Below are 19,819 nucleotides of genomic sequence, written 5' to 3'. Positions count from 1 at the left end.
TTTGATACCACTAAGTCAGTAATTAAGTTGTGAGAATTCATTAGGTATATGATGATGAAATATGTTTCCCTAAACACAGAGATTTTATTATTGTTTGGATTAAAGCCCCACAGGCTCATATAAGTTGGCACCACTGCTTGGATAATAGCAAAACATGTAGCTGATCGAACACAACTATGACAAAATTCTCATCGCTAGTTTTAAAACCATCACATACAGTCTTGTCACAAAATAAAATAGCAACACTGCATTTGTTTTCCACTATGAATTATGTGATCTTCCAGCAACTGGGTGATATAGAAAAAAAAATGTTGTTCCAAGCCTGTGAAACATGCAATTTTTTGTGACTGACTATACATAAATGCTCAAGAAGAAATTCTAACAAGATTCAATTTTTCAGAATTTGAAACATTCCAACAGTTTTTTAGGAGAGAAATTTATTGAAATGACTTTGCTGGTTCAGCCAAGAGGTCACACGTGGCCTTATCATCGATTTCGTAGCCATTTTAATACAGATTTGTCCTCAAAATATTTCTTTTGTGTATTTCTGTCATTCTTATATGCGAATACCTATATTTGAATGAGTGTGTCTACCAGGTGTAGAAGTATGAAACCGGAATTTGTTTGCAAGAAGTAAACGGCTGGTGCTTGCAACTGAGAAACAATATTTTATTCAAAGTAAGCTCCATTGCTAGTTACACATTTCTCCCACCTTTCCGGCAGGTTATAAATGCCACACCAAAAAAAACGTTCTACTTTTGAAGCGAACCAGTCCGCGAGCCATGTTCGTACATCTTCATACGAATTGAAGCGCTGTTCTGCAAGAGTATGTCCCAGTGAGGCAAATAGATGATAATCTGAATGAGCCAAGTCGGGAGAATACGCCGCATGCCCTAGTATCTGCCATTTGAACGCCTCGATCGTTTCCCGGACCCGTTTTGCTGTGTGTGGTGAGGCGTTGTCATGAAGCAGGATGACCTTGTGTTGCCTTGCTTCATATTCCGGCCGTTTGTCATGTAATGCTCGATGTAAATTGATCATTTGCTGTTGGTAGGGATCTGCGTTAACGGTTTCACCGGGTTTTAGCTTGCAATTCGTTGTCTTCGAACTTTTTCGGAGGTTTCCCACGTTCCTCGTTTCGCAAGTCAAAATCTCCACTTTTGAATTTCTTGAACCACTCGAAACACTGTGTGTTCCCGAGAGCATGTTCGCCGTAAGCTTCGACGAGCATTCGATGCGATTCTGCGGCGGTTTTCTTCAAATGATAACAGAACACCAATGCTGTCCGCAAATCGTAGTTCGTAGACACGAAACTCGACATGTTCCGGGTGTGCAACACCTTCCTCTGTCTGGCACTCGGGTTACTGTGTTCCGATATAACGTCCTCGGGAGTGGCGGGCAGCAGCTTGCGCTGCTTACGCGATCTTCCGCGCCCTGCAAAGCCGGCTAGCACCATCTATCGGCCAATTCCGGTTTCATACTTCTACACCTGGTATTACTGTATAATTTAACATTCTGGGGGTGGTGTGTATGTGTGTTTGGTTTGAGTTGCTGTTTTAAGTCCACTTTATGCACAGTAAGGCTAATCGGGACTGGACCTACAGTTTAAAGTGGGATCCGAACCACTTGTGCCTCCACCGGGTATCGAACCCGGGACCTGTGTATGTGTGTGAAAAGAGAGAGAGAGAGAGAGTGAAGAGAGCATAGAAGTTAAAGAAAATAAGATATTTAATTGTCACTATGTTTTCTTTCATTGTACTTGTATGATTCTGACATGCCAAATTTTGAGTAAATGTACTCACAGAACAGTTTCCACACTCGAACAACGTCCAAATCGAAGTGTTCCAAAAGTCCATACCAATGGCAAAGATGAACACACAATACTGGTAGTGAGCGGCCTGGAAAAGATAGAAAAAACATTAGGAAAGTTCGTAAATTATTGTATCTGCAAAGACACCTAACACAAAACAATTTTTGATGGATTTACAATCTGATATGAACAATAATTAGTAATCACTACAAGATGGACTCATATGCACTATTCAGTAGTTTTCATTAATATTTTGATCTCTTTGTGTGTAGCCAATAAAAAAATTACAAACTTTGGTGAACTAAGATTTTAGGATGTAACATGAATTTCATGTTACACATTTTGAGTACACATTTTTACATAAAAAATGATATTAGCTTCATTTCTGTAGTTTTCATTGAGTAATGCATTAATAATACGGTGTCTCCAATGTCTAATTGTGACAGTCCTGTCACCTTAAATTAAAATGCATCCCTTACAATTTAAAACATTTGACCACAACAGGTAATGGTACCCAAAACTGTTGTCATTCATACTTTGGGTGACCAGACATCCTCTTTTATCCGGACATGTCCTCCTTTTTAGATATTTGTCCAAATTATTTCCGAATTATTGGGGTATATGAAGGTGATATTTGGGGGAGGATTAATAATGACATAAAGGTTTAGATCTAATTTGATAACGTCCGTGAGATCAGATTTTCGACATGTATATGTACAAGCTTCCATCGTCTCCGCCACTGTTGCAGCTTCAATTAATTTGGGAAAACAAAAATTCTGTCCATCCTGTCTTCCCGTGTGAGAAGGTAGGAGGCATAATTTTTGTGTGTGGAGTTCACAATTCTCTAAATCCGTTCCACTTATTGTGACTACTTGTTTAAGGTTGTCAATGGCGATGTATGATGGGTCATGTGACACGATACATGTTAAATTTAAATGTGCAAAGGGGATAGGTTGGACTAAGAATAACTTATATTCCTTTTGCGTGGAAATTATGGGTACCTTTAATTCGATATTGACTGTGTCTGGTGAGATTCTGCATTGAGTCACTGGAATTTGGTAGTACATATCAATAAGAGTTAAAGGTATCACTAGATCAAAAGAATTGGAAAAAATATTTTTTTGAATTTTCTTGAGGTCTTGGTGCAGTATTGTTTTTGGTATAATATGCTCACTGAAGAAGTGGATTTTGCAGCTGTTAATTGCTGATTCATATTCGAAAATTTGGAAAAATTGACAATTGCATAATGATGGTCATAAATTCCATCAAAATAGCTTGAGAGTGATGTGCCTCTTTATTTGTTAAATTGTTTTTATTTATTAGTTCATTCTGATTCGCTGACAACACATCAGAATGTTTTGTATTAACCCTGTTGTTGATAATATTACACGTAAACTTTTCTTGTGCTTTAGGTGTTGTCACAACGAACTTGAGCACTATGTAGAGACTTGTCAGCATTTGGAAACTGCACAACAAAGATAGTGCCAAACGTAGGGCGATTGGTTGTAATTTTTAATCTCTGAAAGAAAAGCGCGAGAGGGGACGTTCTTGAATAAGAGGAGTCGAACTACTGGCAATATTTATGAATCGTTTTATCTGCGGAACGTTCTAGAATATAATGAGGATATAAATATGCGGCTTCTTGATCTGTAGAACAGAATCCAAGGTATCTTGAACAGAATCGGCTAATGAGACTTCAGAGGTAAGTCTGACTATTCATACAGTCAATTAGTGATCGATCAGTCAGTGTCCATTGGTTGCTTTATAAGATCTAGTGATTCGAAAATAAATAGGACTAAATGCTGTAAAGTAACAAAGTCTACGGGTCCAAAGCTGAAGACATTGACGACAGTGGAACTTCAGGAGCCTCGGTGTAGTGCTAGTTCAGGTCGAGGGCCGAAGAGATCGAAGGTCTCTCTCTCTAAAGTGAATATTTCAGCAATACCGGGTATTGGAGCGGTTTATTAGAAAACAAATAAGCTGTAGTGATCAACTGAAAATCAAAGTTCCGAGTGATTATTTAGTTGTGCCAGGACCAAATTTCGTATATGCAGTCAGAGAATTTCATGGCATAAAAAAATAATTTTGTTTAAGTCTACACTCAAACACTTAATTACCATAAAGAGACAGCCGAAAATGTTATGCATATCAAGAAGATATTGCATATGTAGACATTTTAGACGGAAATTGCAGGCTCTACCAGGACCCGAATCAGGGTTCTACCAACTGAGTCACCCTTGACTTACTGATTTTTCGCTAAAATGTCTACATAGTACATGTCCTGTATATGTCAACTCGTAAGATGTTGCCTGTATAGTGAACAAGTACAGAAAATAAAGGAAAAGAAGAAAACTGAGTGGCATTCCCACCAGTTGAGGATAATTTTTTCTTCTGTGATCAACACGAGCTACCACTTCGAGGTGACGATGACAGTTTCCTACTAATGGAGATTTCACACCGTGTCGTCTGAGGATTTCACAAGTCAAAAGTAGGTTTGTGCCAGGGGGTGCTCGTTGCTATGTGAAGTACGTATGCATTACGTCATCTGGGAGGATCGGGTTTGACAGTGCTCATTGCTATGTGCAGTAAGTTTGGTGCGGGGTACATTTAGCTACTAACACGTCGCAAAAATCGGAACAAGCAGGTTGTTGATTTTGTAGCGTTCCATTTATTTTTATTGTATTTTTGTACTTCTAGACTGCAATCATGTCTAATTGTGCTGTAGCAAGCTATGAAAACTATAACCAGAAAACTAAAGGAACTGACATAAAATATCATAATTTCCAGTCGATAATTGCGTAAGTAAACAGTGGATTCATGCTTGTAGACGAAATGTAAAAAATGCAAGTGTGCAGTGCCAATTATTGTGAAGAAGACTATGTGCGAGATCTAAAAGCAGAATTTCTGTATTTTCCACCAAAGAACGTGCTGAAGCCAACTGCAGTGCCATCGCTAAAATTACATCCAATTACTTTAGTACCAAATAATCGAGGAAATGGTGTAGTTCTCCTAAACACTTATCTTCACAATATGCTTCGCTTGTAGGACGTGCTGATAAGGTTTGCAGAGCTGTACGTTACGAAAGATATGCAATAAGGAGACGTGCCCTAAAGAAGCTAAAGACTATGCTGCCAGAAAAGAGAAAAATATATAGACGAAGGTATATGCACAAACTGCAAGCAATGTTTCGTTGTTGGAAAACATATTCGATGGTTTACAAAGGAGAAACACACGTCTGCATAACAAAGCAAATAAATTAAAGATTACAAACAACCTTTATCAACCTGCTTTAACTGAATAAAGAAGTCCAAAATCTACAACGTAACCTAACCGACAGTAGCACAAGAAAAGTCATCAATATCTTGAAAATGTGTTCAACTAGTGCGAAGTACGTAGTGAGCCTAACTGATTTGTTATGTACATTTTATGTAAGTCGGATTTATAATTATTAACAAATTCATTTAACACAGACCGATGTTGATTGTGATTTGTATGTTCACATTATCGTGAAGAACGTTGTCGGAAATATGCATTTCGAAGATCGCGTACTAACTTCCAAGCTATTGGAAATTAAATTCACTTAGTACATCTTCAATTCGAGTTACATAGAGTTGTATGCACGATGGTAAATATTGCATGAGTGAATATTACACCCATCATTAAAATGTTTCAACTTTGTTCAATTTTGGTATTTCACAAATATATTGTGAATAATTTTGTACCCTTGTACTCAATATAAAGCAATGGATGTTACATTATTTCTTTGTAGTACATTTCTGTCAAAAAGAGCAAGATCTAAGATTAGTGTAATGCAAGTTACTTCGTTAATCTACAAATGTGTGTCGCATATCAGCCTTGGAGTATATTTTCGGGTTATACAACTCAGACACACATGGGAATGGAAATGGAAAATCTGCGGACAAAGTCCTTTAACGAATAATAATTCGTACACTTGCACGGTCAATCATTGTGAGTTCATGTAACTTTTCTCCTTTATTGTTTAATTAAACTAAGATATTTTAATCGATATTCTCAAAGCGTTTCATTTACCGTGTGATCAAAAATCTATTTCTATAGGCTTGAATTAGTAGGTTAAGACATTTAAGTTTGATGTTCCTAGTACTCATCAAGTATTTCGAGTAGGTTAACTTAGTTAAATTAGTACTTGTACACTTTGACTCATCTTCAGCACGCGTTTGTATGTAAAGTTCTTAATACGAAAAAATACTTTTTAGAACTATGACAACGATAACTTGCAGCCAAATTTGAACCAGAGAAATTAAAAATATCTGCAAATTACAAACTGGAATTGCGTTTTCAAAGTCTGAAACTACTATCTTACAAACTATTTCATCATTCTTCCTCCACATAAAACTTTTCAAAAAATTTTTGCATGTGGAACTTTGATCCGTACGTAAATTATTGTACAGTAAATACATATATGAAGAAGGTTGGGAATTCTTTCGAATTTAGAGTAAGTTTCAAATGCAGAGTAAAATTTTATCTAAATTGTATATTGCTTCTTTCACTTGATAACTTCAAAAATAAAGTTACATTATGGTGAATGGTAAAGATTGGATTTTAAGTATATCAGTATAATTTTAATACTTTCTGATGTTATGTAAAATTTGAAATGTTCCTGGAAATGATTGCAACGTTCTGAATGAATAAGAAGGAACTATTTAGTCAGAAAACTAAATATTAGGCTTTTGTACTGCGTTGTGTTAAATGTTGTAAATAGATTATACCGGGCTACTATCGCATTAGAAATTACGGTTATTCAAGTTTGGACTCCAATTAAAAGTTAATCAGTAGAACCACATAAAAACGAGTTACATGAAAATTCAGCTTATTCAATTCTGTGTCAATCTATAGTTACCTATTTATTTTTTATTATGCCTTCTATTTTTATTATCCTGAGAACAAGATAGGATTATTTTTTAGTTTGGCAAACTATCGCTCTCTTTGAGATTCTATAAATAAAGAACGGGTGTTTTTTTTATTTATAGATTATATATTATATAATTTATTTATTTATTATCCAAACTCTAATATCCATAATTTATAATCCGATAGTACTCCTGTGACTTTCTGTAAGCCCGTAGTACCTCGGAGGCCTCTGACGATCTCCTTGGCGTCGTGCTTAGCACATCGCGCTTCGACGCCAGGGGTCCCGGATTCGAATCCAATCGGGCAAGATATTGATTTGTCCTTAATGGGAAAATTGAGAATTTAGTAAATGTGATAGTATATGTGAAAACAAATATTGATTGATAGATTTGCTTCATTTTACTTCGCTTCTTGTGCCACTTTTGGCTAATTTGCGAAGATAGGGATGAGTGATGAAATGATGAATGAACACTCACAAACATCCATGCCCAAGCCAGGATTCGAACCCAAACCTCTGGCGTTGAAGTGCGATGTGCTAACCACTACGCCAAGGAGCCCGGTTTGTGGAAACAAAGAAAGATATAGAAGGGGGGGTTATCTCTTATGGGTTTTCCTTTCATATTTAAAAAAGACAGAAAAGCAAAATTACACCAAATCTGTCAATCAATTCTTTCTTTGTAACTCTTTCACTATGCAATTCTTCTTTAGCATGCAACGTTTCTTATTAAAATCATAATACGATTTATGAAATGATGAAATCTGAAATTCTAATTAGAACACGGACAACCTTCTTTGTAATATATCGATGATGTTTCAGAAAAATGAATTTTTACAATACTTTTGCATGTGCAATTTTCCCCTCTTTTAAAAGTAGCATGTTTTAATTATGTTACTAATCATTAAAGGAATACCTCAATACCATCCCGAAGTATGATAATTAATATTTACCCCTCAAAGTAATGAAACACTTTCCCTCTCCGAAACTCGCATAGAAATGATAGCGGCCGTTTGCTTCTGCCAAGCCCCGAACGAACATAACCGAAGGGACACCGAGCATAACCGATCCTCCCACATGACGTCACGCGTTCGTGCATGATCGGCAATTTTCGGATGGCGCTACCTTATAGTATATTAAGTTACCTTGGGTTTGTGCGGCCTTTTCTGTCGCAACGGTGTGAAACGTTGCTGTTGATTGGCTCGTTCTAAACGACATGTATCGCGTGTCCTTTCGGCCTGAAATCTTCCTAAGTCTTGAAGATCCAAGTCACAAGGATGGAAAATTAGGGCTTTGTTAAGTTTAGGTGCGAAGGCAGGCGACGGCATCCTAAAGGATAATATCCAAACCTGCAGGAAGAACGCATCTTACTTCAGTCTCCAATACGAAATAATAAAAACTTCTGGTGTTGATTTAAAAAATGTGTCCGAGATAAACAGTGGCATGCCCAGGATTTTCGGAAGAAAGAGGGGTTATGCATACTATTTTTGGCGGTCAGTCCTCATTTTGCCATCTTTTACTGTCCTTGACGTTCTTCTTTTTAATAAATACTGGGACAAATGGGGTTATGACCCCACCAATCCTCCCTTTGACACGTCACTGGAGATAAACGAGCAAGCATTTGATCATATTGGGAGACGAAACATTAGATGTGTTGGGAACGGAAGGTTTTTTTTTCACTGTGCATTAATTGTTTCGCGACCCACCTGTATTCTAGAAGACTTCCTTTGTTTCGTGCCGATATATGACAAGACTGCGGAAGCTGTGACGGACAATTTTCAACCCTTGCGAGTGCTTAGGCCTGAACATGAACAATTTAGTGGGTTTCGGAGCTGCAAACATGGGAGGACAAGACATATTAGTGGTGTTCAGGCTCGAATCAGAGAGAAATATTCGAGAACACTGTCTGCATCGAATCCGCAGCCCACAGTTTGAATCTCGCGTTGTCGAGTGGATTGTCCATCCCGTGCATGTGTAACAGCTTCGTAAAAACACTTCTGGTACATAGATGTTTTGATGCCTGATGAGAAGAAATAGACAAACACACATACTGAGATGGTTCTGGCACACACACAATGATAATACATGGAAACAGAGGTATCGAGTGGTAAAAAATGTTCCGATTTCACGTTCTGATTAAAATGACAGTACACTTTCTTCCCCCCCCCTCTCATTTTGGAACCCAATTGCCACCACTGGCCTTAAACATACAATTGTGAGATTATATCTTTACCTACCCCTTAAAAAATGTGTTCAGTCCCCCCCCCGAAAGGAATTCCTGGATACGTGCCTGCCCTATTCATACTAATGTTATTAATTTATATCAATCATGAACTTATCAATGTTATTTCGCACATTACAATTTCATAATTTGAAAAATAACTTCTTAAAATAAAAGTTTGAAAAATTAAAGCTACCTCATTATTTTTCATGTCTAAAATTTCACTCACCTCCGGTCACGTTATCCAATGTGAAGGCATTGAATGGCCACTGGCTAACTTTATCCAACAGACACTGGAATGAAAAATATGAATAAGTAACAACTGAGTATTTATAATGACTTATAAATATTGTATAAGATAAAAATATGACCATGTAGTGCATATTATTGAAGATACCTCACCCTCAGTGTCTGGCAGACATTCAAGACAATGCGACAGGGCGAGTTCAAAATGACGCTTGGAGGTGGAGAAGGCAACATTTCAAACTCACTCTCTAGGCTCTGGGGAGATACGTCTACTTATATGTTTTTTCAAGGCCAAAATACTACATATGTGTCTGTGCGCATAAAGTAAGATCTTCCCCTCCCCACAAGCCTTCAACGATTTTGCACCCTGATGAAAGGGCAATCACAAATGTACACGGACACAGTGAAAGAGACTTCTGTAACGGTCACCCCTTACACCTTGATTTGAATGTGATTCTTTGTTTCAAGTTCACTTTTATTCACAGATACGCTAATCGGGACTGGACCTACAGTTTTAAGTGGGATTCGAATCGCTATGTGCCTCCACCAGGTATCGAACCTTATACCTTCATACAGAGCGATCCATTGAAGTGTAGACCGCCGCATCGGCAAGCGAAGCATTCGCTGCCGTTTGTCGGCATCGTAGAGTGTCGATGAAGCAAGCGCACAACAGTTTCCATATATTTACAAAAATATACCAGATTTATAAAAGAAGGTGTTCAAACTAGCCGCCTTTGATGCGCACACATTTCTTATACATCTTTATTAAGATGTATAAGACACCCACTAATGTAACCTGGCGAGGGGGGTGGTAAAACCGGTTTTGACAGGGGGCTTGAAGTACACACTAGACCGTACCGTGATAAGTACGGCTCGGAAGTTCTGGAAAAATCCTTGTTTTCCCTAGTGTCCAAAGACGAGGCCCAACGTAATATATGTTCATTTTGGGTCATTGTAGGCCAGAAGAAGGTGGGTTTTATTTGTCCTTTTTTGTCTTTTTCGGTGTTTTTTGGCTTATTGCTCCTTGTTTAGATCTTAACGGCTGTTTTTTACAACTTCACCTTCTTTCGACTACGTTTTTACTGACCATTGTCAATTCGAACAATCATCAGTTCATCACCTCTTTCTGTAGTAAAGAAATAATAATAATAAAAAAATAAAAATTGAACCATCCCTGAAACGAGAGAAAAACATTTTTGGACAACTGAAGCAGGTAGGGTACAAGGTCCTAACTTGTCTGGAAGGTGTAAGTGGCAACTTTATCTTGTTTTGAAGCTTTCAGCAGGGTGTATACGACCAGACAGCACGCGCCTGAAAAGATCTCAAGACAGACAAGGAGGTGCCGCGCATATTCATTAAATATGTAATTAGAACTGAAGTTATTAATTAATTTGGATCACATTTATACGTCCTTTTTCAGTTTTTAGGTCCTTTATAATATTTTTAGGTCTTTTTATAGGTCTTCAACTTCCGTGCCCTAGTGATAAGGGTCCTTGTTTTGAATATGTGGCCTATTTATTTACTCTAGCGACTGTGAAGTGATAGGCTGCTTGTTACGTATAGTGCCTTTTTCACACCGTGCAAAGTGTGTTATGGCTCAGCAAATGATTTCTACTGCACAGCGTCTATTTATTTATGATTCATGTGTGTTAACTCAATCGGCACGTGAAGTTCAAAGGCGATTTGAAACAAGATTCCCGTCGTAAATAAATCACTCTAAACTAATTACGGAAACTTGCGTGCTTGATTCACGGACAGTCTACAGCGCCGTCGCGAGCGCCTCGCTTGCCGATAGCTCAAACACTGACGCGGCGGTCTACACTTCAATGGATCGCTCTGTATTACATAATTTTTCAAGCCACATAAATACAGCACTGGAACAGGTAAAGCAGTGTTTTTCCCCAGAAGAGGTTTGTGGGGCATAATCCTCATTGCTCCAACTTTTTTTTTCTCTTACGTAAAACAACGTCGAATACGGGACATTTACGTCCGCAAGATTTAATCCAGGGAGGAGGAAGCGAGGTATTTTTTCCAGTGGTGTGCGTAAACGAGACAGATTTTCCCTCATAATAGCTTTAAAAAGAAAAAAACTAAAAAAAAAACAATCCTTCCCTTTGAAGCTATTATGTGTGCTGCTAATTTTAGGTTGACAAGAATTTTCAAGGTAGGCATAGCCCTAGGAAGTCCATGATACGGGATTGACTGACTAGCAGAAAAGGAATCTATACCCTTTAAGAAGTTTCTTGGCACTCCACGTTAAGGCATGGTGAGGGAGGAGAGGGGGCGTTCTCATTTCAATTGATGCTCTTCTTATATTGGCCAGCCAATTCAAACATCAAGAGCCTTCACATTATCATGAATGACTATTATTGCGTAACTGATGACCCTGCTGGTCGATCGCAGGAAGGACCTTTCCGCGAGACGAGTGTTACACTTGTGCATGCTACGTCACTGATGAAGATTTACACTAACCGGTTATTGCGGCGAGATCAAATAAACCAGCGATGCACACCATTTGGTGCGAAGGCTGCAACCTTGGCGGATCCCCAGCAACACGTTGGACCCAAAGCGTTACGTCATACGTGACGCAGGGTCGCCTTCCACAATGTTCATTGCATTGTGATCTGCTGATCTCGGAACGTTATGAAAGGCTCTGTGTAGAGATGGACTTGCTAATGCCCCTACCCGAATTGTTGATTCTACGCCCGTTAACGGTACACCGTTACTACGAACGATATTTAACGTAAGAGATTCCGTTTGTCACTTGCATCACAGTTTTCTTCCTGCATCGCGGCAGTCATTTTTTTCTGTTTGCAGTTCAACACTTGCTCCGATGATCCGAGAGTGAAAACAATCTGCCGTGAGGACAAACACGCTGTAGATAAGCGGAAACTTCCTGGTTCCAAGGTCAAGAAGTGGTACCAAGTACATATTTGAGTATGAAATGAAGAGCATACCATTCCAAACTCTAGATGGCAGTAGCTGTAGTGAATGGTGCTCTCGAAGATAAATCGATGGGAGTTTTTGACACCGCATTGGCTCAGCCACAGAAAAGGCTGAGCCACCCTTGGGTCGCTTTTCTGTTTCTTTTGGCCAATTGCGATGAGGAGGATGAACGATGGATCATACAAAATTGACCAGTGGCAAAGCCAGGACTCGAATCCGGAATCTTCGGTGGCGAGATCGTAAGTTGAATACCCAATGCGTTGGACATGTTTAAGGGTGTTGCGGGATCCCAAGTAGTCGGGAAATACCGAATGGTCATTTTAAACAATCGTTAATTCTCGACGTTTTCTGGAATTTATCGGAAATTGTGTTTTCTTTCCAGAAATGCAAAAACAATCACTTAAATTGAAAATTACGTATTCGAGATTTCCAGAGCTTCGGAAAATTTAGAACATTACACGTACCGAAAATTTCCCGACTTTGTCGTGAAATTGCGGATTTTTCCCGTCCCGATCCCGCCCAGACCCCAAAAAATTCTACCCCGCACACCCCTAGATATGTTGGATATAGCAAAATATGTACAAGCTAGTAAAAACTAAGCACTTTCCCCCGTGCTTTTCAATCCTAATGAATAATATGTAATCAATGGCCACAGTGAGGGGTGTGCGAAGTAAGGGGATGTCAGTGGGAGGGCCACATCATCAAAAGGAAATGCATTTTGATGTTGATATTCAGGGACGGCGACAGGGGTGGGCACGGGTGGGCGGTCCACCCAAAATTTCCTGTGCCCACCCAATCAAATTAAATAAATATATACAATTAGGGAAATGTAAATGGTTCTGTAGGTATAGGATGATTCTCACTCCATGTAAATTTTACTCGTGAATATTGTAGATACTAGAAAGTTCAAGTTTCATCCCATAACAAACTTTGCTGTCATTTGGCGAAACTTTTGTCTAATAAGTAAGTTTACCAAGATTAGAGCGAATATCTTTTTGAATGAAATTTAATTAAGCTTCTCTTTCTACCTCCTTCATTTTGTCATTGGAAAGCTAAAGGCACTATCAGAACTCTTTTTTAAAATGTAATCTAATGAACACTGCTATGCTTAGAAGCAATCAACAGGCTTATTAAGTTTTATTGGATAGTCACAATTATGAGGTTTGCTACATGATCAAGAGTTAATCAGGAGTTAGGAGGATTTCGAGTGTTGCAGCTCCCAGTCTTCAATGAGGAAAAATTGCTTTCAAATCAGCCATATATTGAAGAAAAAATATATTAGGAATGTGGAAGTATAAAAAGTATAATTAACCATCTCTCATGACTTAGGCTAAATGTTATAGACTAACTGAAACTGTGCATAGATGGGAGTGAGTTCTTGATGTTGTCAGCACCGGACCTCCACATAAATGTCGGCCTGGGTATGATCAAAGTAAAAAACAATAAACAAATAAAAATATCTTCTTTGCCTTAATCAAAATGATGAGTATGAATGATGATGAAAGCGATGAAGGGACACTCACAAAAACACCCATGCTCAGACCAGGATTCGAACCTGGGACCCCTGGAATCATAACGCACTGCGATAACCTCTCCGCGGGTAATTTGATGTGTCACCACAGTTTGTTTTTTTACATAAATGTCATCTTCAAATAATGCAATGTTTCTAAAATTACAAGTTTTAATTTGTTCTAATTAATAACGAGTAATCACAATCATTAACATACCGAGGTGATCAAATTTTAATGTAACAGATATGTAGGTTTCTATAGTTTTACTGAACTGATGTAATTAGTTTGCTAGCACTATTTACAAGTTCTCCTCGAACATATACATTTTCACTATCAGTTATGCAGTTCTTATGATTAACTTGCACGAATTTCAAAGAAGATGAGGGAATGGGTGGAAATAAACCTTGACTCGAGGGTGTCGGAGACCTATATTGAGGCAGACAAATTAAATAATCAGGATAATAATCCAGGAGTGATTTTTTTAAAGGTCCACCTGCTCAAATAGGCTAATTGTCACTGGATCTTCATTTAAGCTGTAGTCGTAACGAGTGTGTATTGGGCTTCCACTGGGGATTGAACCCAGGACCCCTTCATTATAAGTCGAGAGTGTTATGCGAGCAGAGAGACGATATACAAAAAGAACCCCGTCAACCGTATCATAACGTAAGATGCGTCCATATAAGAGGTGGATTACACTATTATTATGATTGGCCCATGGAAGTCCGCCGCATTTTTTTCCAGGAAGGGGCAAGCATGGTAATTTGTTCAAGGGTGGGGGCAAACGAGACATATTCCCCCGATAAGGCTTGATTCACATCTACACTCAAGCAACACTCAGTTCATTCTCCCCTAACGCTCCGCTCACGGTCAGGGGGTATCCACACTAGCGGTCAAGGTACGACCAACGTGAGTCTGGTGTTGGTTTCTTCACAGAGTACACCGATTTTTCTGTATAAAAAACCTGCCGATTGTGCTAACTGCAATGTTTAAGAGATTTTCAACGATGGACTTGGCTGTTGTATAGATCGACCACAAGGAAAAAAACCTTGGGACGGAAATTCCCCGCGCAGCTTTCCCTTCTTCCCTCCACCTCGGGCCATAAGGAAGCATGGTCCACTCTCCTCCTCCCCTACTCGCGGGGGTACGGTGCAATGGAGTCGCGGGTCTGCGCAGGTTGTTTTGCTCGTGGTTCCACTATAGCACTGGCGTTAATTAGAAGAAAATGACGAAGAAGAAAAAGAATTGCGAAAGCGGGGATTCATTGACTTGGTTGATTTTCTTCGATATTCTGCCAATTTTGACTAATCTTGAGGATGAGGATGAGTGGCAATATGATGAAATTGATGAAGGAACATCACAATGAACATCCATGCCCAGGCCGGGATTCGAACCTGGTGTCGTAGCACACTGTGCTAACCACCCTCACAGGAGGTCGGCTATTATAATGTTGTTTATTGATGTTACACTTTTGGTTAGAATTCGGCAAACTTTTATTTGCAACTACAATGTGCAAAACTGTAATGTCAACAATGCTAACACTACTTTGTCGGTCTAGGTTTGACATGAAAAATTTCGGGCTCATTGTTTCATATCGACATTGTTGGCCATTTCTTTTATTAGAAATTTTCTGATACAACACGTGACAAATATACAGCAGATTGTAAGCCTAGGGAGTCATTTTGTATTTTTTTTTCCGTAAACGAAGAACAAGTTCGTTGTTAATCTTGATTCGGGGATAGATATCAAGAATGACTTTTCCCTTGGCAGAGGGTCGACCTCCTTTCCCTTTGCACACACAGAAATGACAATTTGGTTGTCCGGGAAAATACGTATGACCACCAATAGGTTAGCTTTTCGATTTAAGGATTTTAATTGATGCAACGGGTTGGAAAAAGGTCGTTACAACTAGTGTTTATGGATCATAATTGTCTGATAGTCCCCTATTTAATTTTTTTCATTTGGTAATTGTAATTTGGTTGTTTCCGTCAGTTTTTACTTTCTTAAATGTCTTTTATTCGGGTTCATGAAATCGCATATTTTGACCGATGTTTTAAAAACAGAATTGAGAGGAAAATATTGTGGGATTCTTTTGCTCAATGCCCCATCAATCAATTTTATCATTACTCGCCTTTTCTGTGTTTCAATAGGTCTTTGCCTACTGACGGCTCATCTTCTAAGCACAAAACTGGGTTACGTATCCCCTGCAACGGAGCTGAAGACTGCTACTGAACCTTATCAGACGTTCACATTAACGACCGAGCTTCGCAAAGTCAAGCTCTGCCCCCTCACGCTCCGGTCAAATATTCTTTCCATCCGATTGTGACCGGATCTCGAGCTTGTAATGACCCCGAGTTTGCCATTACTTCGTGGTTTTTTATTATTATATCTTATATTATTATTTCATGCTTATTATAGTTGGTATTATACAGTTATTAATTTCTAAGTTAAATTCCTTATATCTATTTGTTGTTTCATGTTTCTGGCAAACGCCGTTCGTTTCTCTTATATTTTGAAAGCCATTGTTGATTTATTTAAACTCTTGTGGTGTGAGAAGATCACGCGCTTTTCATTGCATTGTTGCCACCACATACCTAAATTCTCTGTGCCAGATTACTGTACACTTCTAACATATTACTGTTTGCTTTTATCAACTTCCTGGTATTGAAAGGTTATTGTGTCTGGTAACACTGTGTAACTGGGGAGGTGTTTTCGCCTTCCAGAAAAACGGTTAGTAGTTGCGTGGAGAGATTTGAAGTAGCAAGAGGTGCTTCGCGTTACGGGAAAGATAGGCTTACGCATCTCGTGCTGTACCGTTCGAAAGTATTTTAAGTGTAATTTTAATATTTCATGATATACGTGCGTGTCTATAATAAACGTAAAGTTGAACATATTGCGGTTTTTCTTTATTTCGAAAGTGTATTTCGTACTTGTGGATACCTGCATCAGGAGGACAACCTCGTAGGTTGTCATTGGACTTCACCTGTGGATCCAAGGGGAAGGAACGCAGTATCTCAACCCGAACCCTGGGATTATCCAGCATGCTCTGCTGAGCTTATAAGGTAAGGGTACTTGTGAAGTGCACCGCTACACGGGACGTAGCAAGCTGAGCATGAATTGAACTAACCTTGACCGGAGCGCCAGGTGTGATTGCTTCTCCGGACCATGGAGGGAGAGTGATCCGAGCGTTACTAGAGTGTACATGTGAATCAAGCTTAATAGTGCTGCTCCTCAAAAAAAAAAAAAAAAAAAACATTAAAATTGAAGCTATCATGTTCCTGCAGCACCCTTTCAATAATTAACATAAATTACTGTGAATGAAAAGAAATACGGCGTGTCCCCTTGAACCCCCTCCTTCCGGACACCCATGGATTGGCCTGAGATTTAAACTACTTCTTTCTTTGAGATTTAGATAAAACCACGTCGTTGTTCGCGGCGTTATCTGTTTTGATAAAAAATGAAGCATTGTGGAGTTGACATTACTATCTCTACTTTCGAAGTGCTATGAACTATTGATACTCTATTTGTGGAAAGTAATGAAGACTGATTGACTCATTGTTATATGTCAAGTCGATTTTCTTCTAGTTTTGACCAATGGTGACGGTGAGGTTGAATGGTAATTAGATGAACGTCATGAAGGAACGAACACAAACACGCAAGGAGACACAAAACACCAAGAGGATTATCTTGACTGCGGTTACAGGCACCAGAGACTCATTTGCCTACAAGAATACAGTTTCCAGGGTGTACTATTCAGGAGGGAGGTTGACATTTGAGTGTGTTCGAAAAGGTCACACTTACAGCCCAAATGATATGTAAAAGAGATACGAATTACTAGATACGATGATTGGGTTTGATGAATTCCTTGTGTCCAAATCGCTTTCTACACAACTTAAGAGGGAAATCTCGAGTGAGAGAGAGAGAGAGAGAGAGAGAGAAGAGGTGGGGGAGAGATACGTGTTAGTCAAACTCACCTAATGCCTTACATTTGTACTGCCCACCCTAATTTATCAATATAGAGCTTCTGCCCACCCGGTCGAAAAATTCTGGCGCCGTCCCTGTTCATATTGTTATCACGTGATTCAAACAGGGTTTACTAACAGGAAATTTAAATATTGGAACAAAAATAAATTATACAAATTCAAATGTTGCATTGAAAATGTGTTAAATTTTAGGTTCGTTTAAGTTTCGCAAAATGATATGATCATGGGCGTGACTTGGGGCCTTATTTTGGGGGGACAATCGAAAAGATTTCCATCCAATAAAAACAGCGTCCAGGATTATTTGATAAATAATTGTCACGAAATCACCGTTCTCCCTTTCCCCCGTCAAGTTACGTGTATGGATATGGTAATAATTGAAGACAATAAACTATTAACAGTATACTGTGCTAATGGTAAACATGAAAAAATACTATTATATTGCAGGAGGTGGGAGACGTGTATGCATAGGTGGGGCAGTGCATAAGGACGTCCCTTGGCAAGAAGTTCGGCTGTTTTCGGGGAGTTTTTTAAGTGGAGCTTGAGTAAATATTCAAGGAATTTAAATATTTATTCCATAGAAACAATTACTTTTCTTGCATAACAAGACCTAAGGCTGAATGACACGGAACTGGATTTCCAGTTCGAGCCAATTTCTAGCCCATACTTATTTTTAAATTATTTTAATTTTAATAACAGAAGTAGCTATTCTCCAAGAACGTTCTTCAAATCGCTCGTCCATCTTTTTTAGTTTATCTGCTCTGCGCAATGCCTTGTGGGAACAAAACTATAACGACAAGGACGGTAAAACAAGCATCGTGTGGGGCGAAAACTAGCAGCTGAGCAAGTACCACACAACTAGTGCAAGCTCAACTGGAGAATCCAGTAGGAGATAGAGCCTCGCGTGATTCAGGCATTAAAAACTAATTATTATTTTCTAAATCAATAGTGGTCAATGGATGAAAAAAAGTATCTGGGGAAAAACCAACATATCTTCTCATGCAATACTCGCGCAGTGTTGCCTACCTGTACTTGTCCGTGGTAGATGTCGTCCAGCAGGGCTTGGTCCTGGGCCAGGGAGCGCGTGGCCAGTCTCTTGCGGCGTCGCTTGTGAAGGGTGAGGAAGCGGCCGGTGTGCAGGGGGCGCTGCTCCCTCGTGTCCAGCGTCTCCAGCAGCAGCCAGTCAGAGTCCGACAGCGCTGCGGTTTGGCTGCGTCCCGTCGGCTTCACCGTCCCTGCGAGGAGAGGAAACAAACATTAACGGAGTGCCTTGGGGATGCGTGCGAAAATCACTGTTATACCACTACCTAAACGCACTGCCATGAAATTAGGCGGGTGGCAGAAGTTCGCGCTGTTGCCACGTCGGAGGTTTACGAGAATGAAAGATCTCGTTGTAGAGTTGGTCTTTGCAATCCATGTGATACAAACTGACAGCATGTGCTCGAAAGGTCAGGGATGACACAAACGTAGCCCGGAGAGAGGTCGGCCTCACGCTCGAACTAGGCAACGAAGCTTGGTTGACGTTGCCACACAGTGCGCCGGAACTTGCGCCTTTGGTCCCGCTCTCGCTTTGCTTTTCCCGTAAGTGGCACCAGAGCAATTCTGCCCAGCCGCCTATTTTCATGACCGTGCGTTTAGGCACTCTCAACGAAACAAGTAGTCAATATCCCAAGCAGATAAAACTAGCCCCTTGCACATTGTATCAAGGTTCATAGGGATGTGGCCCGAACATTCACAAGCTCGGCCTTTTTAGGCCGAGTATTTGGTTGCCGCATGGGATTTGTAGTAAAAATCACAGGTCTGACATGTTCGATCCCCACCACTGGTAAAATGAAACTTGTTAACCTGCAGACACTGGTGTACGCAAGATTTTCTTTTTCGGGAAGGTCTGGAAATGTAAAGGTAGATAGTACTACTATACAGCTGCTCTCTGGGGAGACACAATAAGATATTTCGTAGACTTAGTATTGTCCACTCTCAAAAATAGCAATCGGCGGTCTGGTTGTATTTAAAAATATTGACTTTCTCAAAATTTCGGAGGGGGCTGTAGCCCCCCTTCCTTTGCGTCATAATTCACAAGAACGTACCTCTAAAAACAACCATGATCCAGGCGGGTATCGAAGTCAGAACGAGTGAGAAGACCTGGCAACCAACCAGTGTCGATGGAAGTAAATTAACAACCGACGAGCACAGTTTCCTGGCATAGCCAAGATACGAGACGGT

The 19,819-nt window shown here is 39.6% G+C and overlaps 1 protein-coding gene across 6 annotated transcripts in view; it reads right to left on the bottom strand.

The window, feature by feature from the left end:
• LOC145987602 (uncharacterized) overlaps window positions 1-19,819 on the bottom strand; it is a 616,185-nt gene that overhangs the window by 39,602 nt on the left and 556,764 nt on the right. For all 6 annotated transcript variants that reach the window (XM_083121963.1, XM_083121964.1, XM_083121968.1 and 3 more), the window contains 3 exons: window positions 18,623-18,831; window positions 9,146-9,209; window positions 1,803-1,898 (listed from right to left, as the gene is read on the bottom strand). In XM_083121963.1, the coding sequence (XP_082978089.1) occupies window positions 1,803-1,898; window positions 9,146-9,209; window positions 18,623-18,831 (369 nt within the window). The remainder of the gene's footprint in view (window positions 1-1,802; window positions 1,899-9,145; window positions 9,210-18,622; window positions 18,832-19,819) is intronic.

The sequence above is a fragment of the Lepisma saccharinum genome, chromosome 5, assembly GCF_977018435.1.
Source record: "Lepisma saccharinum chromosome 5, izLepSacc3.1, whole genome shotgun sequence".
Taxonomy (NCBI): Eukaryota; Metazoa; Arthropoda; class Insecta; order Zygentoma; family Lepismatidae; genus Lepisma; species Lepisma saccharinum.
This window is presented reverse-complemented; position numbering and strand designations above follow the sequence as displayed.